The sequence below is a fragment of the Falco cherrug genome, chromosome 14, assembly GCF_023634085.1.
Source record: "Falco cherrug isolate bFalChe1 chromosome 14, bFalChe1.pri, whole genome shotgun sequence".
NCBI lineage: Eukaryota > Metazoa > Chordata > Aves > Falconiformes > Falconidae > Falco > Falco cherrug.
In genome coordinates, this window is record NC_073710.1 from 727,585 (window position 1) to 752,925 (window position 25,341).

Sequence of the window (25,341 nt, forward strand, 5' to 3'; positions counted from 1 at the left end):
GCAGTATTGGCCACACTGAAGCCACAGACCAACTTCGCAGATACCAACACCCTTCAGCAAGGATCTGTGCAAGGCATTATCACAGCAGGGTACAAATTGTTAAGAATTAAGCTGATCTGCTGTCTGCTCTGTATCCCTCCACTGCAAGCAATTTCCTTTCTAGCACAAGTTTGTCAGACAAACTCTGCTCATGAACTTGCAACTGTGGTATTTCAGTCTCCACAGAGTCGTCCTTCTGCACATCAAAGCAAAACCCTACCTAGTCATAGTAATTCTCCCCTCTAACCTCAAGCTAGAAAACAAACCCCGTTGCTTGCAATAGGCAGTGCCCAAAACATGCTGGAAAACTCCTGGTTTGGGATGAGTGGAACACTTTAAAAGACATGAACTGGCCAGGCAGGATGGAACTGGAGAGAATAAGCACAGTGGCACGTGCTGCATGTCATGACTTTAATGTGTAACTACAGTATGCATACATACAAGAAGTGGGAGAACTAAAGCCCAAGAACTAGAAAGGCTACAAAATACAACACATGGACCAATACTTTACAAAACATTCAAAATCCTTACAAAATGGGCTGTATTGGTCCTTTGGGTTTTTTCTTTTGTTTTTTTTTCTTTTGGTTTTTTTATTTTTTTTTTTTTACAAACTTATACTGTGTGGTCACAGGGTGGGGGGTGGGTGGGAAAAGGTCTAGATTTTACCCCCCACCTTCCAAAATTTGCAAGTGTCAAAAAAAAAAAAAGCTATAGGCCTGGTCTCTGGTTTCTTTACTAAAAACAGCTGGCCCTCTCCCAAAGGGCCTGAGGTGTGTCTTCTCCAACAGAAAGGAGGCATTCTGACTGCCACTCCACTTGCTGTCTGTCAGCACCCGATGAGGGTAGGGGAAAAGCAACACTGCACCTTAACCCCTCCCTCACCCCTCCCATACTCCATAGTATTCCCATATTCCGAACACATCCATCTTTTTTTTTTTTTGTAAAACAACTTAAGTGATTTAAAGGTCCCCCATCCACATAAAGAAAAATAAGTTACATATAATATTATAACTGGCTTTTCAATATTCTTTGGGAGTCTGGGAATGTCAGGACAAGGAGGTCTGCCCCAGACAAGTGCTTGGCATCAGCAGCTGCCCCTTTATTACAAGCTGGACAGGCACCAGTTACCCACCTGCCTTTTACACAGTTTGCACAAACCCAAAAGTCCAGACAAACGTTTCTGTTCCTTGTATTTACACTAGTTCAAAATGATATTCACAGCATCTTCTGAATTTTGGCCAAAAGTCAAAAATTTGTTTCGAACTTTGGAACGTGCCCACATAAGACTTTCACCCAGGGTCTGTTGCGTCTACCCAATCAAGGGGGCTGGGAAGGTCAGGAGGAGCCTTACAGAGTCTTCTGTCAGCCGATGGGATAAGGACCTCCTGGCTGGCACACTTACAATGCAAGATGCAGCTCATCTAACTGGCACCAGTCCCTTCCATTACTTGCTGGGCCTGCTTCTGCCCCATGCAGCACTGTGCAACTGACTGGAACAACCTGAACACAGAAGCAAAGCAGCGTTAGGTGCATTTAGGGCAGCAAATGGCACTTCCACTATGAAGCACCAAAAACTCAGGGTGCAACTCCGGCCCTGCTTCAGATACACTGCTTTAGTGATTTTTGTGGTGAAGTTATACTCACTTCTCTATTTCTGGAGCGCAGTGAACAAACTCATGGTTCCAGAATTTAAATGCTGGATTTTTTATCAGCTCAATGAAAGTAATAAGGAGACCCCAGGGATGAGGCCTATTTACAATCAGTCGTTCCAAGAGAACCCTGAAATCCAAAAGTAATGACAGTTACAGCTCAAAGACCTGAAATACACAAGGAAGGAAAGCAAAAAGCTGAACGCTGGCAAGTTAAATGCCTTCCCTCTCACCTAGTGATCTGCTCCTGGATAGCCTCAGTGTTGGCCTCTGCAAACAGGTACAGCATGGTGCAACTGAAGTAGTGGGTGTGACTGTTGGGGTATCGCAGCTGATTGGCAATTGCATTCAGGAAAAGGTACCGGCCTGCAGAAAAGGAACAGTGGGTACGTATGGTTTCCCTTACACACAAAAAGGGATAAAGAAGGAACAGTGTTTAAGATAAAGGTTTGCAAGCCTGGCTTGTGAAGGTACAAGAAACAAAGCCAACTGAAAATATGAAAAAGCCTTATCTAAACTGATGGAGCAGTAAGAATTAAATTCCTCTTCATTAATTTCTTATTCCCCTGAATAGCTAGAACATAAGATTTCATAATGCTCTTGTATTTGGAGTTTAATATTCTAACGTAGCATTACTTATTCCTGTGAGTTCACTAGCAGCTACGTGAAATGATCCTCTGTATTTCTCAGAGCTCAAACAGACCATCTGCACAGACCAGAAATGTTTCCAGCTCACCTTCAGTGTCCAGGTCTACTGCCAAATTCTGGAAGATGTCCATGTGAGCTGAATGTGTAATAGTGCTCATAGAGGGTGTGCTGCCTTTGTTGTGAATGTGCGCAATAGCTTGAGTACCTACGTAGAGCACCAGTGCATTAATCAGCTGGATGTTGTAGCGGTTGCCAGGTTCGTTTGATACCTAATAGCAAGGATAGGAAAAACATTAGCATTCTATACTCCTTCAGCAATCAAAGGTACAGCATGTACAACAACAGCATCCAAATATCTTCTTGATTACACAGAAGACACCAGTCAGACATCTGCAAACTCAATTTCACATTTACCCTTCTGTAATACAGCAGCTGTAAATATATATGCATCAGCAAAGCACTGACAGACCCAACAGACAATTTTTGTACTCCCTACCTCAAAGAAACAAACATCAGGTGAAGGCAATCTGAATTCACCAGCAGTGCCAGGGGCTGGCTGAAGTGCACAGCACCTGTGGGAATGCTTCAGTCTGAGCAATTCTCTGAGAAAGTCCAGCTTCAGTCCTGAAGTCTGCTGCAAGCCAAGCCATGTGATGTATGAAATGTGGCTGGCCAACAATTCTGAATTGAGCTTTAGACAATTTGTCTTTTGCCTTTTTTTTTTTTAACCCCTAAAGCATTAGCATGCAGATGCATAGATTTCTCTAACAATGAATCCATTTGGAGTCAAAAAGTTAATCAGATGCTAAAGAACAGCAGTCAAATTCAATAAAACCCGTTCAATCTCAGACAATGCAGGGGTAAACAGTGCTGAAGTCATGTGATGGAAGCCACAAGACTCTACATCGCCCAATGGTTGAGGACAAAAAAGAGGCAAGCCTGACGCAATCAGCTCTGACTTTTCTGACATTGTTCACTAATGACTACCAAGGTTGTGCACTGCAGAAATGTGAACAGAAGAGTCAAAGTTTTAGATAACCTTACATTTTCACTATAAGCATTTGGCAGTTCATGAAGATAACACCAACTGCTTTTAAATTAGATCATTTTAGGGTCACTAAAGTAAACATTCCTTTTTCCTTAAATTCCACCTGGTTGAAACTACTTAACACACTTAGTCATCCTGCCAAGGAGCAGCAGCAGAATTATTCAGAGAAGTATGCATTTTCACAGGCTCTTCGACTGCCTGGAACACATCCCTGCTACACACCAACAAAACTCCTTCAACAAAGGAAGGCAACATAGCTAGTGAGACCTTTTTTCCTACACCATTTAAATTCAGCATCCTCAGAAACCAGCCACTCACTTGTAGGTTACTGCGCAAGTCAGACAAAAAAGTGACTGGAGAACGGGTTTTGAGATAGGAATCCAAGTCTTTCTTGAACTGTGGGGGCATCACTCCAGTGAAATTCGTGAGTATTCGTGGAGCGATATTAATCTCACTTAACATGTCCACCTGTGGAGAGAAAACCCAGTCAGCTAAGCCATAAGCAATCTCTGAAGGAACAAAATGCAAGAGCAGATCTGTAAGTGATATTACATCAACTACTGCTGTCAACCACTTTTTCCTACCAGCAATGAAAAGGAAACACTAGACTTTTGCAGAAATCAGAAGAAACTTGGTCTCTAATGTGCAAACTTAATAACTATCTCACAGAACTGAGACTAGAGGATAAAAGAGTTCAAGGGCAAAGGCCATAGGGGAATTCAGTCATCACCTTTGACATCTCCTATCTACACTCAAGACAGTTTTGTAGTTTTAAAGGATGAACATCCATGCACTGAATGAGTATTGCAGCTTCACTGCCATCACCCTGCAGAGCTCAGGCAAGAAAGAGTAGTAAGACAATGCTTTAGCAGTGTGAGAAAGTTTTGCTTCTAATCGTTCCTCAATTAGGAGGCTGGCATATGCCCAAAGATTTAATTAGATAATGTTAACACTTCTTAAAGTCTCATCATGTTATGCCAAATGCTTGCTTCAGAATGGTGGTTTATCTCCTTATTTGCAAGATAAGATGGTGTCTGTGTTTCTCCTCAAAAACTGTTTACAATACTTTGATACCAGCTCTTCAACGATTAGTTAACCGAACACAATCATCACGCATCCTGCGGAGCAGGAACTGTACAATTCGGCACGCGCTGAATAAAACTGAGACAAGAACCATTGGCTGAACTTTCAAAGAGCAAAGCCACAAAGACAGCTTAAGAGTGTTTTTCAGTAACAAATGAGACTAAAATGATAAAGATGCCCTTGCTCCAGCACCGCATGCCAGTCAGATCTAGGGACACCATCAAGTCAGTATCCCTTTGGAAAAAGAAAAGCCCTCTGGTTTTCCCTGTGCAAGAGCTGGGTTCTCAAAGCAGTTCTCATGTAACACTAGCCCTGACAGCCTGTCCTTCCAGGTTGAACCCGCACAGACTCTGTAAGCAAGCCAAGCAAGTATGGGTGCCAACAAAGCCATACAGACCAGAAGCAAGCTCTGTGCTTCCAACTGCCACAAAACCCATACGGGACAAGGACTGTATCCTGCTCTGTATGGAATACATCAAACAGCATTATGAACACAACTGAAATCTACCTGCTTTAAAAAAAAAAGCTAATGCTTCTGCTAGCTGCTGTGTCACTTAAGTTTTGAGTTACCTGTTAAGTTTTGAATGGTTGCATTAATCCAAGTATCAGTTAAACTGCTCCCAAAATTGCAGTCTCTGCCAAAAAACTGGATAAGGAGTATTTGGAGCATTAAAGTTTCCCATTATCAAACTCATAAGTTCTACCTTTAGATTGGGGGTGAAAGGGTCTGGAAGCCTCATGTTCCGTGGGAAGGCACTCAGGATCAGATTCCTTAGCTGAATACAGTTAGGTGGGATCACATCACAGAACCCATAGTGGTAGTCACAAAGAAATTCTGGGAAATCATGCAACAAGACCAGCAACACTCGCAGAGTGCCCTGTGAAATAAAATATAATATAAAATGAATGTGTTAACTAGAAACTGCCCAGAAGCTTGCAAAGCCACCTTCTATGTCACAGGATTAGTTTCTTCCTGTTAATGTTAATCTGGGAAGGTAGCCCGTTTCTGTCCCACACCAGATTTGCATTTAACTTAAGATATAAAACCAGTAAATCCCACTTTGCTACCAGAACACCACTACTTGCAGACAACTTTGGTTGGAAGTACCATATATTGGCTGACTTATTTTTACCTTGTAAAGAATTTGCATAGGTTTGGTGAGTTCCACATTTCTAAGGAAAGGAGCCAAGTACTTGAAAAGATCAATCAATAACTGGGCATACATAGGCCAACCCTGTCAAGAAATAAACAGCAGGTGGAAAACATGCAATGAAGAGCAGTTATCTTGGCTTCAAAACTATAATTAGATTAGTCTTCATATAAACCTGGATCAAAGTTATGTCCTACTGCTAGCTCTAGCAGCAAGTGCAGCACAGCTCACATCACAGGCTTTAGCTGCATATCGCATCCTATAGGTGTTTCCAGAACACTCAACATGCTATACCAGGTTGACAGTATTTAGTCTAGACTACAGCTCTTCCACACTTCGACAAAGGCATGTTTATTAAATTCAATTCACCTTATAACCCATAGTTTATTGACACAAAGACTCTGCTCCATGCAGTTAGGTTACTGTGAATACGGAAAACAAAAACAGAACAGCCATGCTACTAGTGCACTTCTAGAGATGTGAAACAGCACCACACCAGATAAGCATCCGTGTGAGCTTTTTAACTCAGAAGAGATAAACTGCAGCCACACCTTCTGCTGTGGTGTATGTGCCAGCATTCTTGCAATAAATATCCGATGGGAGATCAGTTCCAGCCAGGCATAAACAAAACCTGGAGCTTTTGTAGGCCTCAGGATGTGAAATGTGTTACTGAAAGAAAAGTTAGAGCAGGTTAGAAGTGCACAGCAATAAGATTGCTTTTCGTAACATTGAGGGAAAACATACACGGCCCCCAAAAGCAAGGCATTTTAGCATCTTGGTTTTACCAGTCATCTTCCTTAACAAAAGGAAGTGGACAGTCTATAGGAGAACCAGTTATTCCAAATGTGATTAAGCCACCACAAAGGAACAGTCTGACAGCCTTTAGGTGAAAACCCTTGATCCTACTGGGAAAGGATGAGCATTGTGGCCAATCTCAAATACATACCAGAAAGCGGTGAGTGTTTGGAAGTTGATGGTCTCCAGCACATGCTCAGGAGCATTTAATTCCAACAGCAACATGATGAAAATGCGATGGTAAGGAAGCTGCTGAAACTCACTCTGCCGAACATCATGGTCTTGCAGAAGAACTCCCACCACAATACCAAGAACCTAAAGAGATCAAGGCACTTCAGCAGTGACAGCAAGAACTGCTTTGCAAGTCAGCCTACAGGTAATACTTTTACCATCAGTAAAAGAAAATCAGTAGATTCTAACAAGAACCAAAAATTCTAGTTACGGGAAGCATTCCATAAATTAATATTATAATCTATATCAGCAACTCCCAGCCAGTGTAATTTTCTCCCCCCGTCCCACAGATCACAGTCAGAATGACTGACTAGGCAGCATTAGAAGGTTTTAAGTAATTAAGACCATACAGCCATAAACCAAGTAGCTTAAAGAGTACAGGCAAGGCCCTCACAAAATCAAGGCAGACACCCAGGAATCACCAGTGTTAAACCACACTTTCTAATGCCTCAAAACAACAGCAGTTGACTTTTTCATTTCAAAACACAAAGGTGAATTTCAGGAGTGTTTGATATTAAATCCTTGTGAACAGGAAAGCCACTTGGCATCCTGATGCTCCACTCAACAGTTTATCATTTCAGTAAACCAACCCATTAAAAGCCTCATCTGGTTCTTCAGCAGCAGCCTGTATTGAAGTCTACATTGCACAGCTCTCAGCAAAGGCACACCCGCTTATTCACTTGAAATGCAACAAGTACAAAAAGGGCTCCCAACCTTATTCAGGAGGTTGATCTTTGTAACTGTGTTGGTGGCCTCCCCAGAGTGCTTCACTAGCAGTGCAATAAGTCGCACAAAGGCATCCAGATTGTGGTAGCACTTGGCTCTAATCATAGTGGGGTTGGCAGCAGGATTATGCTGTTGCTCAGCCTGAGCACGATAGCTGATTTCAACACACATTTCGGTGCAAAGGCGGAAAAAGCGGGTGATGAGGTCATCTGTCTTCAGGATTCCTTGCTGGTGCATCTACCCAGGAAAGGAAAAAAAAAACCTCAGAACTGTAACCACAGAAAGTTTATTTTACAACTTATTTCAAACAACGCATACTCTATAAAGCGCCCACCTTGCCTGGCACAATTTTTAGCACACTTTCAAGAGATGAGTAGCAAGATCTCTGTGCTACTTTTCCACAAGATTAATATTTTCAAAGTAGCTTGAGGATGACAACACAATTTTAGTACATTTACTCCCAAACAGTCTTTTGATCCTACTTCTTTTCAAGCATCAGCATAGCTGAGGAGGCTGTTTTGGTATTAGTTCTGCCACCACCACTCCACCTTGCATGAAGGACAGCAAGAGGCAGAAGCAGTTCAGTTTGTCGGGCCTTTTGGAGCCCACACAGCGGGTACAAGCTCTGGGAAGGGCAGACCTTGTGCTACTAGCTCAGAACCATCACTACTTTGCAGCAACATTCTGTAGAAGCCAACTGCATCTGAATGGTAAATTCTCCTTACAGGAACATCGCATGCACAGAAAGACTCTGTGGGCTTTTTTGTTTTGCATTGGGGTAGTATTTTTCATAATATACATACAAAAAGAGACCTACTTTCATTTATTATCCACAGTATGAAAGCCATCAAAATGAAACCAATTACAGTGCAGGAAACCTCTGGGTTTTGAAAAAGCATGTAACTTCTAAACTCCTGCACAGACATTAAACTATATAAACACCATGATCGCTAACTCTTTGGTAACTTCCAGCAGTTCTGGACAAATGTTTGGTTTTTTTTTAAAGTAATACATTTAACTGCCTTCAAAGTTCTATGCTCCTTGTCCTAAAGACCAGTGGAAAGAAAGCAATGCTTAATTCAAGCAACCAAAATTACAATCACTTAAGTTCAGTAATAAAACCTTTTTAATACAGTTGTTACAAAATACTCCTTTAAAACCCATGGCTAAAACCTGTACAGAAAAAACCAACACAAACCACTGCACTTTGATATATTTCAATTGCTATTTCAAATTGATCAAATGTGAACAAAAAGGTAAGCAAACAAGTGTGGTAAACGTGAATCAATGTCAAAAGTGCATTGAGTATGAGTGTACTACACCAAAGTACACTTTCTAAGAATACTTTAAGGTATCAAAAAAAAAAGTAAGGGCACGTGAAGCGGTAAGTTACTTTTTTAAAAAAAGTGGGTTTAACACAAGACCTGTTAACATCATTCAAAAAGATGCTGTACAGTAGAAACCTAACCAAAACAAAGATGGCTACAAGCCAGTACACAAGGACACTAAAGTTGCATGAAAAATCACTGCATCAGTCAAGATCTTTATGCATACTTTGTAGCTTGAACTTCTTTTCCTTAGTAGCTGCAAAATCTGTAGCATCTCTGTGGTATTAACACAGGTATTTTAAGAGAACACAATACAAATAGACTAAATCAGCAGCTTCCTTGCAGCCACAGTCAAGAAGCTGCCAGAAACACAGTTTGAGGAAGATGACTGCAGATTCAAGAGTTTGTTGCCACACATGCTGGGCTACTAAGGGCATCTCTCTTCTCAATCATACTTGAAGGCAGACATGTGCTGTTTGTAACCCCTGTTAAGGTGCCCTGAAGCACTGGAAGCTGTTTAAATCTAGACACCACTTTAGCTAATAAAGTTGCCAGTTTTTCTTCATTCTAATGGTTCCAGTTAGAAAAAGGATTCCATTGCTCACATGGTCCAAAACAATTCACCCACATCTCTAAGACATTTCCTCCTGTAGGCTGTCAAGAGCTTTTACTGTTACCCGTAAGGAGCACCACTAGTCAAGCTTCATTACATAGAGCATGTCAGAACTATTCCCAACAGTGCACTCAGCTGAAGTTCTCTTCCCACCAAACCTATCCCAAAACTCATGATCTGAACTGACAGCTTGTTCCTACAGTAGCTGAAGAACATGATTTGGTGAAGGATAAGGGTTTCTACAGAACTTTACCATCAAAACCAGACAAAATTTTGTTAGTCAACTGCTATACACCTGTAAGTTTCAAAAGGATGCCTAACATGGGTTATAACACTGCTTTAAAAATGGAGGGCATCACACCCTACTTATGTTGAATAAAAAGCACCTTTCTTTCCAAAAGCTCTACCTGTCCAACAAACGCAGAGAATGCTTTGGTACTGTCACGGCCCGCTGCAGCGGAATGGTAGAGGTTCACCCACTCCCTCAGGAGGTATTCTGCCTTCTCCCTCAGACCTGGAGGATCATCATACTCAGAGGCTTGAGAAATTCCTGAATGCATCATGAAATTGGGACCTCCATGAGCACGATCAATCATTGCTTCATAGTTTGACCGGACCACTTCCATCAGCTGAGGTAATCTAATGCAAGAAACCAGAGCAAGAGCTGGGTTAGAATTTCTCCTCCCCGTGCTGGAAGCTCAGTCAACACAGCTGAAAGCAAGCAAATTATTTCTTATGCTAAATCTTCCTATCTTCCAGTCCTCACCAGAAAAGCAGAAGTTAGTCATGAAAGCAGATGCATTTATGATGAAAGAAGGAACACTGAAATCACACCAACTTTGAAGTTCCACTCCAATTCATGCAGTAAATGTGCTGCAACAAAGTATCACAAGTACTGGAAACAGCTTCACTTTGCAGACTTCGGAAGCCCTAAAATGCTCCCAGACAGTGAGACGCCAGTGCTGAACAGCCTGACTTGGGGCACTAGATTTTGCTGCAGTGAAATTCAAGTCATACAGCAACGACAGTCTACCCACACCAACTGCAGACAAAAGGAATTCAGTTTTGGGACCTCCCACTAGCAGTTGTGTTGGTAGTGGCAGCCGCTGCCACCACCACCAGCCAGCTGCTGGTTGCTCCCACAGTAATCCAGGAGTTCTCCAAGCTCCAATCCACGTCTTTCTCAAATCCAGCAGCAGCTGCTTCCACCCTATTACTAAGAGGCCTGCAAGTCCCATAGGTATTGCCAGATGCTGTCACATTTGCTACCCAATTATCTGCTCATGGATACACAAACCATGTGAGATCGGTGGATGATTGCTTCTAAACAAAATTGTCTAAAAAACCAGGAAGGATTGTCTAATTTGATGAATTGCTTTTGATTAAGATTTTAACACCTAGATAGTTACAATTTAAACAGGTAAGAATACTGCCTAAATTTCAGATAAAGTAGGAACTCAAGCAAGCTTCTCACATGGTACCATGGTATTTTTGGAGCACAGTGCAAAGATTTTCCTGCTAAAGCATTCAGTTTGCCATTATACTGCAACTGCCTGTATTTTGGCATAAAATCAGCATCATTACATCAGAGTGACAGTTTAAACTTACACAGGATTGCAGCCCTAAAGTTTAACACTGTATGATTGAATGATGTGAGACATTGCCTATATAAAGTTCTAATCATAAGTGAGCACGAGAGAAGTAATATATTGCACAGTATTTCAATCTCACCCTTCCGGGGCGTTTCCTCTGGAATGAGCATTAATCCTCATGAGTGTCTCAATGGTGTGAAACAGATCTGCCTCTGTTACGTGAGCAACACTTCTCTCATCCACCAACAGGATCTTTACCAACTGCATGGCAAATGCCACAGCCATGTAGTTCAAACCATTCTCCATCGACTGTCAACATGAAAAAGGCAATTAAAAATGAAAGTTCAACCACGAGTCTTACAGTGGATTGACCGTAACTTTTCTCCAAAGAGCAGGATCTCTGTTCTCTTTACCTGAGCCAAGTGAAGGTCATACTGCTGCATGTTAACAAGGTGATTGCGGATTAGCAGCTCCACAGCTTCCACGTTGTACTTATATTCATCTCTGCATTCAATCAGGCACCTGAAGGATTGAACTTCTTTTAAAAAGTGTACTTAAACACAATTGAAGTGAAGCAACTTTAACACTTAAGAAACTGCCATTCACTGTGATTCATCACTTAGCTCCAACAGATGCTTCTTGTAGAGCATTCTCTAAGGTAATGTTTTTGTTCAGAACAGTCATCAGCCTCAAGCATTTGTTGCCCTGCACAACTGGTCCAACAGCCCTTCAAGATTGATGTTGATGAAGATTCAGTTGATGAAGTATAAGAAGCCTTTCTTCTAAGGACAAAGTGGCACGTCTGCCTAGATGAAGCACTAGTGCTTCTGCTGCAGGCATATGCCATGTCATATCATTTGTGACAGCCTATAGAGACATTCTCTATAAAGTGAGGAAGAGACTCCCAGATCATCTCTAATGCCTAATTCCACTAAAGATACCCATCATGTTCTAGGATGAAGCAGCATTATCAGAAGATCTAGTTGCTTTTGACAAGAGCTAGTTATTTTGTCTGTCCAAACTGAAGCAATGCAAAATATTAACTGGCAAGTGATTCAGAGTAACACAGTAACTCCCCAAAGGTGATGAAAGCTACTTCAATATTCCTGTTGTCTCATAACTGACCTAGTAATCTGTTTATTACACCATGGAGATCCATATGCACGGCCATCCTGCAGAGCCTTCAGCACAAGCAGATGACACTCACGATAGCGAAGCAGAAGGTCAGCATCTGCCCCACTGGTGGCATCCAGTAAGCCCTCTACAGCCTAGAACAGATGCAACCTGTTAGCAGAGGAAAAAACAAGTCCTCTTCCAAATCTTCTGCAAATTACATCAGCAAGAGTTAACACCAGAAGACTCAGCAGACATGCAAAAACCAAATCAGTTATCATGCTCTTTGGTAAGTCTGTGTGGGATTTTACCAGCTACTATGGCACCTACACATTCACTGTACACAGCTGTCCTACCACAATCAAGCCTATGGTCTCTCTACACCCCACTGGCTTTATATACACACACCAAACTGTATGAAAGACTGCATTCGTTCATGCTTCCGTAAGTCAGTGCCTCCTCACAAGCAATTCTGCATACGAGTCATGAAAAACTACATGAAAGAAAATTTACAGACCTGCCAGAGGTCAGCTATCAGGTTCTTTAGAAAAAGAGCTGCAGCACTCAGATGCATCTGTACTGGTCTATAGCAAAAGGGAAGGAGTCTTGCAGTGGCAGTCCAATTTACCTAGTCAAGTCCTCATCAGGCCTGGATCCTTTAACAGCACTATCTGTCAAGAACAAAGACTTTCCTTCTAGCTTTCAGCTACTTTTGTTTTGCCACTGTTCTTGGATCCTTCCACTATACTCAAATGGATTTTTCTCCGCATCTGTCACTACACTCTGCACTACTACACAGGCACTGACACCAGCTAAGCTCACAGAGCCTGCTGTAACACTCCCCACCTGGTATAGTCTATAGTTCTGGCTGGGATGGAGTTAATTTTCTTCGTAGCAGCCCATATGGTGCTGAGCTTTGGATGTGCGCTGAAACAGTGTTTGACAACACACCAGCATTTCACTAGTTGCTGAACAGCACTTGCACAGCATTAAGACTTTCTTTCCTGCTCTGCCTCCCCCACCAGTGGGTAGGCTGGGGAATCAGCAAGAGGTTGGGAAGCAGCACAGCCAGGACAGCTGACCCAAACAATAAAGGAATATTCCGTATCATATGACATCATGCTCAGCAATAAAAGCTCAGGGAAAGGAGGATGAAAGGGGCATTCATAGTAATGTTTGCCTTCCCAAGCAAATGCTGAAGCCCTGCTTTCTAAGCACTGGCTAGACACCTGCATGCTGATGGGAAGCAGTGATTTTGGTTTATTTTTTTAATTTATTTGTGCACAGAGCTTTTGCTTTCCATAGCAAACTATCAGAATCTGAATGAACAAGTCATCTTGCTTTCCCTCTTCTTTTCTCCCTGTCCTGCAGGAAAGCAAAATGAGCAAGGAGCTGGATGGATGCTTGGCTATTGGCCAGGGTCAACCCACCATGCATACTAATTTATCAGTTACTGCAAAATATAATCCCCAGGTGTGCCACTAAATCCAGGACTACGCTCAAAACTATCTACCTACAAGGGCAGTTCAAACATTGTCTTAGCCTACAAGTCATCCTGAAATCAAAGACCATTCTGGAGTGCAACAGCTCTCTACTTGCCACATCTGAACAAAACTCCCCTAAGCCCTAGGATTCTCTACCTGCTTTCTTCCACAGCAGCGTGGCCACCAGGAGTACGATAAACCAAGTGAACAACACAGCCCTCTAATTTTATTTACCGAATTTCCAAAGATAGCAGTTGTACAGTATTGTTCACCGAGCAAGTTCCACAGGATGCATGAAGATACACAGTCACCAGCAAGACAATCCACGAACCAGATGAGAAATAAACTCTAGGCAAGTTGTTACAGGAGAAGAGTTGTTAACACTCACCTTCTGCAGTAGTCCAAGTGCAGCAATAGCATCACGGGAGTTACGAGCCACCACCACTGCCTCCAAGAGGCTGCGCAACGCTTGAGCTTGAGGATTCATGGCCAGGGTGTGTGGAATGGACTGCAGGTGCTGCTCCAGTTCTGTCATACATTTGTCATAGATTTGTGCTACATCATCTGTAGCCCAAGCTTGCTGCTTAAGAGAAAGTGGGAATGAACGATTTTTGCAAGGATTACATTTGTGAAACTCCAATACTGATTGGCTCTTCTGCTTCAGAAATCATAGCATCTGGAATTTAAACTTCTACAGTACTGTGGTTATTTAAGCTGGCATTTTAAATACACAAATATGAGCCGATTAAGCTATGGAAATAACCAGCAAGCAATTCCTGCAGTCCTTAAGACCAAGTATGCATACAAAAACCTGTTCATTGTCTCAAAATCCATGCTTGCCATCCACAATCTTCCTGCAGAAGTAATCTGAGATTTGAATAAAATGTTTCGGTGCTGCTAGAGCTACACATAGGAATTATAACTTGCAGATCTCATCCCAGTTTGGGTTACAAATCCCCAAGGACTCGATATAAGCGGTGTTGCCATTAGTTTGACATTGAAATGAACACAACTTTCAATCACTATTCCCAAGCAATACAAATGTTTGATTCTTACTAGTTTTCTAGCAAAGGATGAGAGTTCCGCCACATTCACCAAAAGTGCTATAGTACTCTCAAGCAGATTAATTCAGAAATCTCTACCTTCATAGGCTGAGCCAAGAATCCTGTAGGCTGAGTTAAGTCATTGGTAGGCAAGAAGCCAGGGACATTGCGTGCAAACTCTTCATAAACAGCCAGCTGTTTTGGGTCCACACCTCCAACCTTTGCAAGGAAAAGAACATTAAGTTCGTTAAGCACTGTGGCAGTCAGAAATGAGGGCAGTTTATGTAACAGGTAACTTGCTCAGTCACATTCTTTGAAACAGAGGCCTAGACATCAAGAAGTTTGAATCAGCTGATGTGCACTGAGGTTCTCCCTCCTGCCACACTTCCTAATAGGTGGCTTTTGCTCTACAACTGCAACGCACATTCCCAGAAACAGGAATAACTGAATAATGGCTTCATGCATGTCTGATGCACAAGAGAAGTACTCTGAGAGCACATGGTATATCCTTTAAGAAAAGAAAATATAAAGGAGACAAGACAACAAAACAGACCAGTCGCCTTTCAGTGAAAGGAACAGCACAGAACAAGGGAGAGGACTTCTAATGTCCTCAAGCAATTGCAGAAAACTGTATCAACACCCATTTTGGAAAACCATATTCATGCATTTCATGACTAATCAAGCTAACAGCAGTTGCACTGTTAGACAAAACTAACAATATAGGGGATTGCTCAGCTGAAGCTGCGCCATCCACTTAGCAGAAGGTGGAGAAGAGCAGCATCAGAACGAAGCTCAGTTAATATCCTCACCTTTAACCTGATCTGTTCCGGCATCCGCTCAGCCTGGTAAGTTAACACAACAGGATCACAGTACCGACGACCTTCTTGTCTAGCATGTTTTCTGAGCTCAAATTCCTGGGGAAAACACCCAAAAACCACACTGAATTTTAGACTGAGTCTGGATGTATATGAGCACTTATAATACATTTAAAACACAGCAGTCCCATACTTACAGTTGCCAGCCTCTTATCCATCTCGGGGCCTGCCTTTTCCACAGCAGTCTTCTGGATAAAGCAGCATGCTAGCTCACAGTTATCCTGTGCTAACTGGGCAGCTGCCTGTTCCATCATGTCCCTCTGTTGTGGGGAGGCTGCCTATTGAAAACCAGAACAAACAGTGAAGGCTGTACGTTTTCCCAGTATATCACCGGCCTTAAAATCAGCACCACTGCCTCTACAGAACATCAGCAATAAAAAAAAGAATGCTCTTAGTAATGTGCTCTCTTTGCATGGAACATACAACAATAAATTTAATTTTGCATAGCTTTGAATAAAACATGTAGGCAAGATGACAGTGAAGACTCTCAACAACGAACAAAACAGCTGGAGATTCTCCATCTTCTCCACCAACCTATCTCCAGGCATAGAAATAAAGCCCTGCTTTAGACCGATGCACATACAACAGATGCTGATGCAGGAAAAGCAAGCCTCTCATCACAGTGCAAAAGTTTCTCCACTTCCTAGGTTGTAATCAGAAGATATAAAGGTGCATCAATAATTATGCAAAACAGTAGTCCTAGGCCTTTTTCAGCAGGTTCCCTTTCTGGTTCAAGTTTTCTGCTTTATGAGTACCCTGAACAGACAGACTTACTTTCCAGGGTGCAAAGCAGCAACTCCCACTGGAAATGGAATACACATATGAAGGCAAACATTCCAATCTACCCCTCTTTCATTAATTCCTGAGTACTACACTACTTCTCTCAAATAAAATAGTTACCCCACTTCATACAGTAAGCCAGACGTCAAGTTTTTAGATGTCTCGTACAGCATTCTGCAACTCATTGTTTCTACAACTACCCCTCAAGAAAACTTCCTTCAATTACAACTGATCCTGTATCAATGCTGTACATCTTCAGGAATACAAGAAAAACTACTATTGTGTTAGATTTTCAGAGCATTTACGACATTTTGCAAACACCGCAATACACAGCACTAAGTCTTCCACAAAACTGGAATAACTGTTGCTTAGGCACGTTCTTCAGTGGTACATCATACCTTGGTCGATAGGCACAGCTGGAACACCAGTCTGTGTTCACCCTGCCTCCACAACTCAGGTGTCACATCTCTACCTTCTCGTACCACCCAAAAGGTAACCTGCATTTCTCCCACTACCTCCCTACATGAACCGTAGTAATTATCTGATGAACCACAGCAAGACTGTATACCAAAGGGGCACCTGTGCCCCTTTTATTAAACAGAGGATAACGATGCTTTCTCTTACAGTTATTAGCTTGACATCCAAACTCTGAATCATAATTAGCACAGCCAAGAGTGGTCACTGGCTCAGCTCACACATTCACAAAGCAGCACTACAACTGTTCACTCCCATCCTTGTGTTTAAGACTGACAGAACAAGATGTATTTGTATGCTTTTCCTGCTCTTCATCTCTGCAATCAAGTTACTTTAAGTTCTGTATACGAAGGGTCAACAGCAGCTGAGGCCTGGGGGTTACACCATGGTCCTACCCATCCCATACATGCAGATGCAGTTCTTGCTCACATTTTGTGCTCCCTTTGGACCATTAAATCCTGCCCTTGAGCCAGCTACCATGCAAGAGAAACCCCAATGCAAAAGGGCCTTTGCACTATTGCTTGCCACCGATGGGAAATGACGACAGGCAACAGGTAGGCACTCCTTAATTTTTTTTTTTAATTCCTGAAAGGACAGCCTTGTGTCAGTTGCCAACATTGACGGTAAGCACAGGAAGTAGTCTGGGTAGCAGCCGCTGTTCTGCCCAGCAGTTTGTGAATTGTTCTACTTAATCAAGAAGGGAAAGCTACCACTTTAGCTGAAACTTTGTTCGCTAAGAGACTGTATTTCACCTGGCTGAGCCCTGTAGCAGCCCTCGTGCTGCTGTGCTTGTATCAGTAGCTAGAAAGGTGGTGGTAACACAACAGTGCTGTGGCTGCTGCTGAGCAGCGCTGGCACAGCATCAAGGCTGTGTCTCCAGCCTCCCCACCAGCACCAGTAGGGCTGTGGGCGGGCAAAATCTTGGGGATGATGACACACAGACTGACAGGACAGGGACATAACCAGGATGGCTGGCCCAAAGTGTCCAATGGCATATTCCATACCATACGACATCTGCTCTGATATAAAAGCTAGGAGAAAGGAGGAGGAAGGGGAGGCATTTGTTATTTATGACATTTGTCTTCTGGAGCAACTGCTACACATCCTGAGAAGCAGGGCTTCAGTAAGTGGTCGAATATCACCTGCCGATGGGAAGTAGTTTTTTTGGGTTGTGTGTGTGACTTTTGCTACCTTTTAATGAAATTGTCTTTTTCTTGACCCACAAGTTGGATTTTTTTTCCCATCTTATTTTCTCTCCCCTGTTCTGCTGAGGATGGTTGTGATAGAGCAGTTTGGTAGGCACCTGGTGTCCAGCCAAGGTCAACCCACCAGAGACCTGAAAACAGCCTCTAGAAAACTCAATGAATTCAGAAACTGAACAGTAGTCTCAACTATGTAACTGCTAACAAGTAAAATAAAATCTGCCTGAAGCATGCATGCTGAACCAATCCAAGACATCACCACAAAGACCCAGAATCAATTCATTCCTCCCCACTCTAGCTTTCCTACCTCAAAACCCACAGAAAGATAAGCACTCAAAGGCTTTCATGATGTGATCAAACTGGAGATAATGTCAGGGCAAAATAAAAAAGGTAGTCAACAAGTTTGTGTGCAACATAGTACGATCCACCTTACAAGCTTAAGTATTTGACATAAAGCTGTAATCTCAGCACAGTTTTTTCACTGTAATTCTGCAAGACTCATGAGACTTTTGTCCACTAAACTAACCTTCATGCTAGTTAAGCTATGTAATTAATCAACAAGTCAACAGTGTGGAGCACTTATTTGCTAATGCTGGATGTCTACAGTCCTAGAAGCTAGAAATAAGCTTCAGATGATGCGACTCTTACCCTCAGCGCAGTAGCAAAACTATTTTTCAAGTTGGTAGCTATGCTCATCAGCAAAGGTTCCCTGCAGGTAATCATGGCCATCCCAGCAGTCAGGTTCCGCATCATATGGTGTGCAGCCACACGCATTCGTGACTCCTCTGAATCCAGTGCAAAATCCTTCCTGACTATCTGCTCACAAGTAGTCATGGCAATCTTAATGGATCGATCGACCACCGGATGGACAAGCTCTTGCACTGCTCGCTCGATCGCCTGCCGCACACACTGCTTCAACTGCGGGTGGGCTTGAAACAGTGGAATCTGGAGGAGGAGTAGGGAAAGTTAAGTGAGAATAAAGTAAACTAGAATCCCATCTACCCTAGACATTTACACTTTCTGAACAATTAAGCTTACTGTTACAGCTCGACTACAGCGCAGTACTCCTGCATTCCATGTGCAGCCATCACAACGTTTGGTAATTCTGAAACTGAGACACGACCATTTTTCTTCCAAAGTCTCAGCTGAACACAATGGACAGACTAACTTAGGAGCTAAGCTGCTGACTGGAGTACAGAAGCTCCTTATAAACTTAAGTCCCAATAGCAACTATCCCAACTGACACTTATTGCCAGAAATTAATTGGTTACTCATGTCACAGTGAAGATCACTTGACCATCTAACATTCCTAATGCAATGACTAATGACCCCTGAAGTCCTCCATTTGATTACTTGTTAGCATTCACTCTCCCCATTGCTTTTGAGAAGTGGCTCTTCAGTAACTTCAACTTATAAAATGCTGCTCCCACCAGCTGAGATCTGTGCCAACACTGGTGGCAAGAATTCTTTTAGCAAACCAAACCAGGTCTAAAACTTACCGTTGGATTTAAGGTAATATGTGGAGCCAACCCTCCTAAAGAATAGACATTGATGTCGTGATAACTGTACTGGGGCTGTGGAGGAACCGTGGCTGTACAAGTGGTGCTGGTAGCTGGAGTTGTAGAAGCAGCTGTGGAATACAAGAGTGTTTGTATTGAACCATTACTGAAAAGCAAATACTTACACTGGAAGCATATAACTGTCACTTAAACCAGCAAGTGACCAAGAAACAAAGGTTTTGCAGTCTGATCATGAAGCCTCCTAGGCTTATCAAGCCATTTTTATTCTCTTTTCCCAATGATTAGTACCAAACCAGCCTCAGAGATGTGTGTTATGACACAGTTTAGCCCCCGATGTCTTGTTAATAGATCATCCTGCTTCACTCCCTTTTAAGTAGCAGCTACACACAGCATATGTAGATTTAGCTCTCTGGATGGCTTCCATTCCTGTCCCATCTCCAAACTCGGTACACCTACTTCTACTACAAAATTATTCAAGTGCTCCCAAGCATTCAGCAATGTTAACAACAGTGTATGTAGCTTCACATTCTTCTTTGCAATAGCATAACCCATCTTACTTGAACTTCTGTAGTGTGGGTCTGGATTTTATATGAAATGGACTTACTAGTTGTTGTGATGGGTGGCAGCTCTTCTGACTGCTTCACATCCTTCTTTGGAGCAGACAGCTGTTCATCCAGATTTTTCAGACGATCCTTATCTTTCAGGAGACTTCCAGGTTTCAGCTCATTGATGTCTAGTGCAAGATTCTTGCAGAGCACCTCAATCTCAAACTTCAGATTCAGCTGCACAACAATTCTAGTTTAGGTTATGTGACAAGGAAAATACCCGAAACATTTACTGGGCCACTGGATTCCCAAGCTTCCCATTCTTAACCCCATGCCTTTTAGAGACTTTAATAGTGACTAAGGATTAGGCAAGTATCTTGCATGCTGACCTCACACAAGAAAAGTTCCATCCAAGTTCTACCAAATTAAGCAATGCCCAATTCTCCCCATAAGTAGTGAAATTTGGTCTTTCGCAACATCCTTCTTGACTGGTATGTCAGGAAAATCTCATATTCAGTAGGTATAGAAAAGAAAAATAGAAGTTTACTTTTAGATCGTGTTCTTGATGTAGCTCAGCTAAAACATTCATAATGGCCATTGTCCATGGGTTTGGAGGCCTGAAGACCTACAAGAGAAAGAGGAAAGCAGTATTATATAGACTTCTTGAACCATCTAGATAACTTATGACTGGAAAATTTTGAAAGATGAACAGCTATGTGTGCATACAGCTGTGGAAAAGTTTGTACAGCTGCAATTAGGGTTAAAATGACTATTGTCTGACTGGAAATGGATTAGGAAGCTAGCTGACCATTGAACTGGAAACACAATGACCTGGTCCTTTCAAGAGATCAGTTCTGTCAAGAGGAACTGACAAGAGCTGATCAAAGAGGAGTAGGAGGAATTTAAAAGAAATAGTGAAGAATATATCCTAGCACATCTTCAGTAGCACCCTTTCCTTTTCTCAACAGAGTTCTGATCGGGGATACCACAGCACAGTTCAGCTGACACCACCTATTTAGACTGCAAAAATGCATGGGCCATGTACTTTTCCCAGAACCTCACTCCCTCACTTTTAAGTCCTTACACCCCTTTTCATTCCCTCCATGAAATTAATTCAATTTTCAATTTGTGAAAAAAGCTAATTACTTTCTGCAATACTGATTTTGCCACTTTTTGCTGACAGAAGTTATTGTTCAAGTCACTTACCACACTCCTGACACTGGATTCTAAGACTTTGGCAACAAATGGAACTACATAAAGCAATTCCTGCTGTCCCTTAACGTATGCTTCCAGTAGTAGCGATTTCACATCCAAATCCTGAAAAATACCATCAACAATTGAAAAGGGGAAGAGGATGGAGAAAACAGCAAGCACACTACAAAAATTCTACTTACACACTATTTCCTTATTGGACATAAAGGCCAGGTTAAGCCAAGAGAGTCCTTGAATTTTACTGACTGCTAAGCAGCAGTTACTTTCTGAACAAATATTTACAGATATACAATTTTACAAGAGACGTTTATTTTGGCAAGAATTACTAACTCTTCTCATATAAAAAAATATTTAGAAGCCTTAAATTAATGACCAACTGTGGAATCATACTTTGTACTTCGCACACAAAGAGGCACCAGTAAGGGATAAAATTTCCCAAACATCCTATGCTACCTCATAACAGCATACCAATTCATGCTCAACAAATCTGTAAGGACAGAAGCTCACCGTGTGCAAGATAGGCTTATTTTTAGCCAGCGTAATCATTCCCAGCCAGTGGCCAAGGTTCTTTAACAAGGAACGGTCTGAGAAGTTGGCTGCAGCTTTATCTGATGTCAGTAGTACCTAATGAAAAAAAACAAGAAAAGCAACTCAAGCAACAGCTAGAAGATAATGAGACTGAAAACCAAATCCAACAACTGATCTGAATGAAGACTGTAAGTTTTAGAACATTAAGTTCTGAGCTTCAGTCACATTAGATAGTCTCAAGAGCAGCCTTCACTAGAAGGCAGCGACCTGTAACAATTTCAAAACGCCTTTCTCTCAAGACTATTAAAAAGAAAAAGAGGATTAAACTTTCCCAGACCTTACCACTTATTCTGTCAAAACTGTTATGACTACTCACTTAGTGAAGTATAACTTGCAAAGGCAATATTCCTCTTAATGCTTCATCACAGACCTGAAGGCAACAGTTTGCACTTCTTGGGAAACACTCAACTCTCATTTCAAGACTTAAATTGTGTCCAAGTATTCTGCTGTGAGTTCTGTTCCTGTTTCAGAGTAGCATCAGCTGAACAGAGCAAGGTCAGCTGTGCTATAAAGAGCCAGGAGATTCTTTTGCACTATAGCGTAACCCATGGTGGTCAGGAAATTCCACCAATAGGTTTAAAAATAGTGCTTGACAAACCTGTTTCATCTACTCATCTCTTCTGGGCTACCACTTCTCCCTCCTCCTCCTCCCCTTCACATTTCCTTAGACCTCTAGTAAATTTTGGTTGTTACACACCCACTTTCTAAACCATCCCCTTCTCTTCATTCTTCTTTGAACAACAAAACAGCAGAGTGTGGTCTTCTTATCTACATATTTTCCCTGCACAAAAAGAACTAGACCATAAGCAATTTCCCCCTAGGTTATAATTTGCAAGCTTCACACAGATTTAAGAGTCCACCTACATATATGAATTCAAATGCAGATTTGCCCTCTCATTACACAATCTGAATTAAGTCTTTGGCACACTCCTAACTGAAAGTTGAAAAACCCTAGTATTCATGAAGGTAACCTGTTAGCTTAGTTGTATTCTAGCAAGTAGATTTTTGAATGATATTCTGTATTTGAAGATCAGCAATACAGTAAGCAAACAGCATGAGAACAGCACACTCCTGAATCTTTAAAGCTACCTAAGTATTAGAAAACTTGCACTACTCACCTTGATATTTCTGTAGGTTTCATTCAAAACCATTTTATTAAACTCCGGATTCTTAAGTGTGTCAAGGAAGTTTGAATATAAGCTGTGGAAATTAGGCTCAATACTGACTCTCTTCATCACAAGATACTGTGACACCCAAGGCATGAACTCTTCTTTCACCGTTTCCTTCAATTCTTCAACCTATCTCCAACCAAAGAAAAAAGTATGCACAGAAGACATGAGAAGATGACCAAGAATTTCTGAGGTCAGCTCTGACAGCCACAGTCATGGTCAGTTAATCGCTTTTAACACTAACATAGGGGTTTTTTTTGTTTAAAAAAGAAATCCTCTGAAATCAGTGTCTCTTTATCCAAGTATCTTGTCAACCAGTAAGGACTTAATCATAACAAAAAAATCAGCAAGGCATAAGAGTTTACCTTTCCCCTACTTCTCAGCTTTTTACCAGCTGAGTGCAAAATAAGTATCAGTATCTTACATGAACACCATCTGTCCACAAGGCAGATAGCACAGGTGGCAGCAGTACTGCCAATTTCCACTAGTTCAGAAAAAACTCCCTGAATTTCAGCTTGAAATATAGAAGTCCATCAGCATAACCTTGCACTATTAAATGATACCCAGCCCATTTGTGATGTGAATGTTCAAACGTGCATTAATTTTTTTCAGAAACTTGCAGTAATATTTTCCAGTTCTTTCAAATGAAAAAACACATCAGAAAGGACTGTCCAGCAATTATGCTAGGCATCTGCTAGAAGTGCTTTCCTGAAAGCAAAGTGTTATGGACATACTTCAGTACAAAGGATCTGGCTATACAGAAGCAAGGAAAGTTGCAGGAGAAAGCAAGATTAAAACCAAGTATATTTTATCCACCTCTTCTTTCCCTGAAAAATTGTATCTCCAAACAGGTTGAGGCAGAAAGTGTTGAAAGCTACTACTTCTTTACAGTGTGCACCCTCCTAATTTTTCGCAAGTTGGAATTTTTGTAGAAACATCATCACCCACCACTTTAGAATGGATTTCCGGAAGTAAAAAATTTATCTCACTGCTGTTCTTCCATACTTGCCTTCTGTGTCATATTTGACTGGGACAGATTATTGAAGATGAAAGCAATTTTTTCCTGGACATTTTCTGGAGGTTCCACAATTCTCTCAGTTTGATCTGTTGCTACTAACAGCGTATCAATGTTGGTAGTATTAATGGAAGGCTGGAAGAAGAACAAGTAGTTAAGAATAGATAGTATCCAGAGGGAACGTAAGAAGAAACTTTTGCTCTGTTCTGTCAAGCAAAAAAAGAACTGAGCTTTATCAGCTGACGTCTACTGTCTCAGATTCATTTTCAGCAGCACTCTAATGGAGCCAAGTGGTTGGGCTTTTTTTCATTCCACAAACTGTGATCAATACTCAGCAGAGGAATGCTGCTGTACAAAAACCACTCCAGCTTACATTCATATATAATAGCTGCCACTGCAATGGCACACATTAGCCTAACAGCCCGCATATGCATACACTCTTAGCCTGGAGAAAAATCACCATACAATTATGAGCAGTACTGCATCCAGCAGTGAGCCTCCAGGAGCACTTCAGTGCTGATCTGGGAAGGAGAAATCCCAGAGGTTTGTTACTGTGAGAGCACACCAACTGCAAGTCAACAGGATGTGATCCATGTCCCTACAGCTGCAGGTCTGAACCCAATGGTTTTAGCACCTGGTATGTTGCAATTAAGGGGAAAGGGGATACAGATTTAAACATCAATTATGACTTGAGCTTAAAGCAGGAAAAATATAACCACCTCAATTATGTCATCTACATGGCAATCAGGCACACTGAACTGTGTCCCACTTCACAGCACTTTCAGCTACCTTTGGCTTTTACCTCCTTTAGTTTGAAGAGCTGCTTTTAAGAGAACCATACAGAAACAGTACCAGGAAGCAAGACAGGCTTGACTTTACGGTACATCAGTTATCACACAGTAACAGCTCTACACATCCTCAGCATACACATGGGATCAAGTGTGGCCCAACACTTTCTGTGAAGTAGCCAATACCATCAATCTGACAACCCTGTAATAACTCTGACTAGCAGTTCAGAGATCTGTTTACCCAAGTGACAAAAGATTTAAACAACTTAATGCAGTTAGAACTGCTAGGACAAATGTCATTTAGTGTGCAGTAAGTGTTCAAGCCCCAAGAGTCCTATTGCAAGTCATTAATAGAAATGACAGTTCCGTAATTGTCCTAGTAATTAAAGCCTTAATAAACATATTTCTGCTTGACGGCATAGTAATTCTATAGTTTATACTCCCTCTACGAAAGTGCTGGTCATATTTTAGAAGGTTCTATACTTTACACAAAATACAGATCACAGTCTGAAAACCTGTAGTATAGAAATTAAATCGAATTTTGTCTATACACACTCAGTCCAGACCAATGACTCAATCTAGAGAAGCAACTCCTTTGCTTCTCCAGTAAGAGCACGACAGTGACAGAAC

At 41.8% G+C, this 25,341-nt stretch overlaps 1 protein-coding gene and 1 non-coding gene across 13 annotated transcripts in view; both read right to left on the reverse strand.

Annotated features, from left to right (window-relative positions):
- Positions 1 to 436: 436 nt before the first annotated feature.
- The window catches only part of CNOT1 (CCR4-NOT transcription complex subunit 1), a 61,568-nt gene continuing 36,663 nt past the window's right edge, over positions 437 to 25,341 (reverse strand). For 5 of the 12 annotated variants that reach the window (XM_055727021.1, XM_055727018.1, XM_055727019.1 and 2 more), the window contains exons 24-49: positions 23,918 to 24,058; positions 22,858 to 23,037; positions 21,659 to 21,775; positions 21,146 to 21,256; positions 20,487 to 20,564; positions 19,999 to 20,176; positions 19,374 to 19,504; positions 18,523 to 18,819; positions 15,556 to 15,696; positions 15,353 to 15,457; positions 14,643 to 14,762; positions 13,889 to 14,083; positions 12,029 to 12,171; positions 11,317 to 11,425; positions 11,043 to 11,212; positions 9,698 to 9,950; positions 7,359 to 7,607; positions 6,565 to 6,728; positions 6,170 to 6,287; positions 5,601 to 5,702; positions 5,172 to 5,345; positions 3,703 to 3,852; positions 2,425 to 2,605; positions 1,922 to 2,054; positions 1,684 to 1,818; positions 437 to 1,539 (exon numbers count right to left, since the gene is read on the reverse strand). In XM_055727021.1, the coding sequence (XP_055582996.1) occupies positions 1,461 to 1,539; positions 1,684 to 1,818; positions 1,922 to 2,054; positions 2,425 to 2,605; positions 3,703 to 3,852; positions 5,172 to 5,345; positions 5,601 to 5,702; positions 6,170 to 6,287; positions 6,565 to 6,728; positions 7,359 to 7,607; positions 9,698 to 9,950; positions 11,043 to 11,212; positions 11,317 to 11,425; positions 12,029 to 12,171; positions 13,889 to 14,083; positions 14,643 to 14,762; positions 15,353 to 15,457; positions 15,556 to 15,696; positions 18,523 to 18,819; positions 19,374 to 19,504; positions 19,999 to 20,176; positions 20,487 to 20,564; positions 21,146 to 21,256; positions 21,659 to 21,775; positions 22,858 to 23,037; positions 23,918 to 24,058 (3,954 nt within the window). In that variant the 3' untranslated portion in view covers positions 437 to 1,460. The remainder of the gene's footprint in view (positions 1,540 to 1,683; positions 1,819 to 1,921; positions 2,055 to 2,424; positions 2,606 to 3,702; positions 3,853 to 5,171; positions 5,346 to 5,600; positions 5,703 to 6,169; positions 6,288 to 6,564; positions 6,729 to 7,358; positions 7,608 to 9,697; positions 9,951 to 11,042; positions 11,213 to 11,316; positions 11,426 to 12,028; positions 12,172 to 13,888; positions 14,084 to 14,642; positions 14,763 to 15,352; positions 15,458 to 15,555; positions 15,697 to 18,522; positions 18,820 to 19,373; positions 19,505 to 19,998; positions 20,177 to 20,486; positions 20,565 to 21,145; positions 21,257 to 21,658; positions 21,776 to 22,857; positions 23,038 to 23,917; positions 24,059 to 25,341) is intronic. The other 7 variants (XM_055727026.1, XM_055727024.1, XM_055727025.1 and 4 more) reach the window with 3 other exon arrangements.
- On the reverse strand, positions 22,193 to 22,329 carry LOC114016157 (small nucleolar RNA SNORA46). The gene has a single exon (XR_003560475.2). It is a non-coding gene; the product is annotated as a small nucleolar RNA SNORA46 (small nucleolar RNA).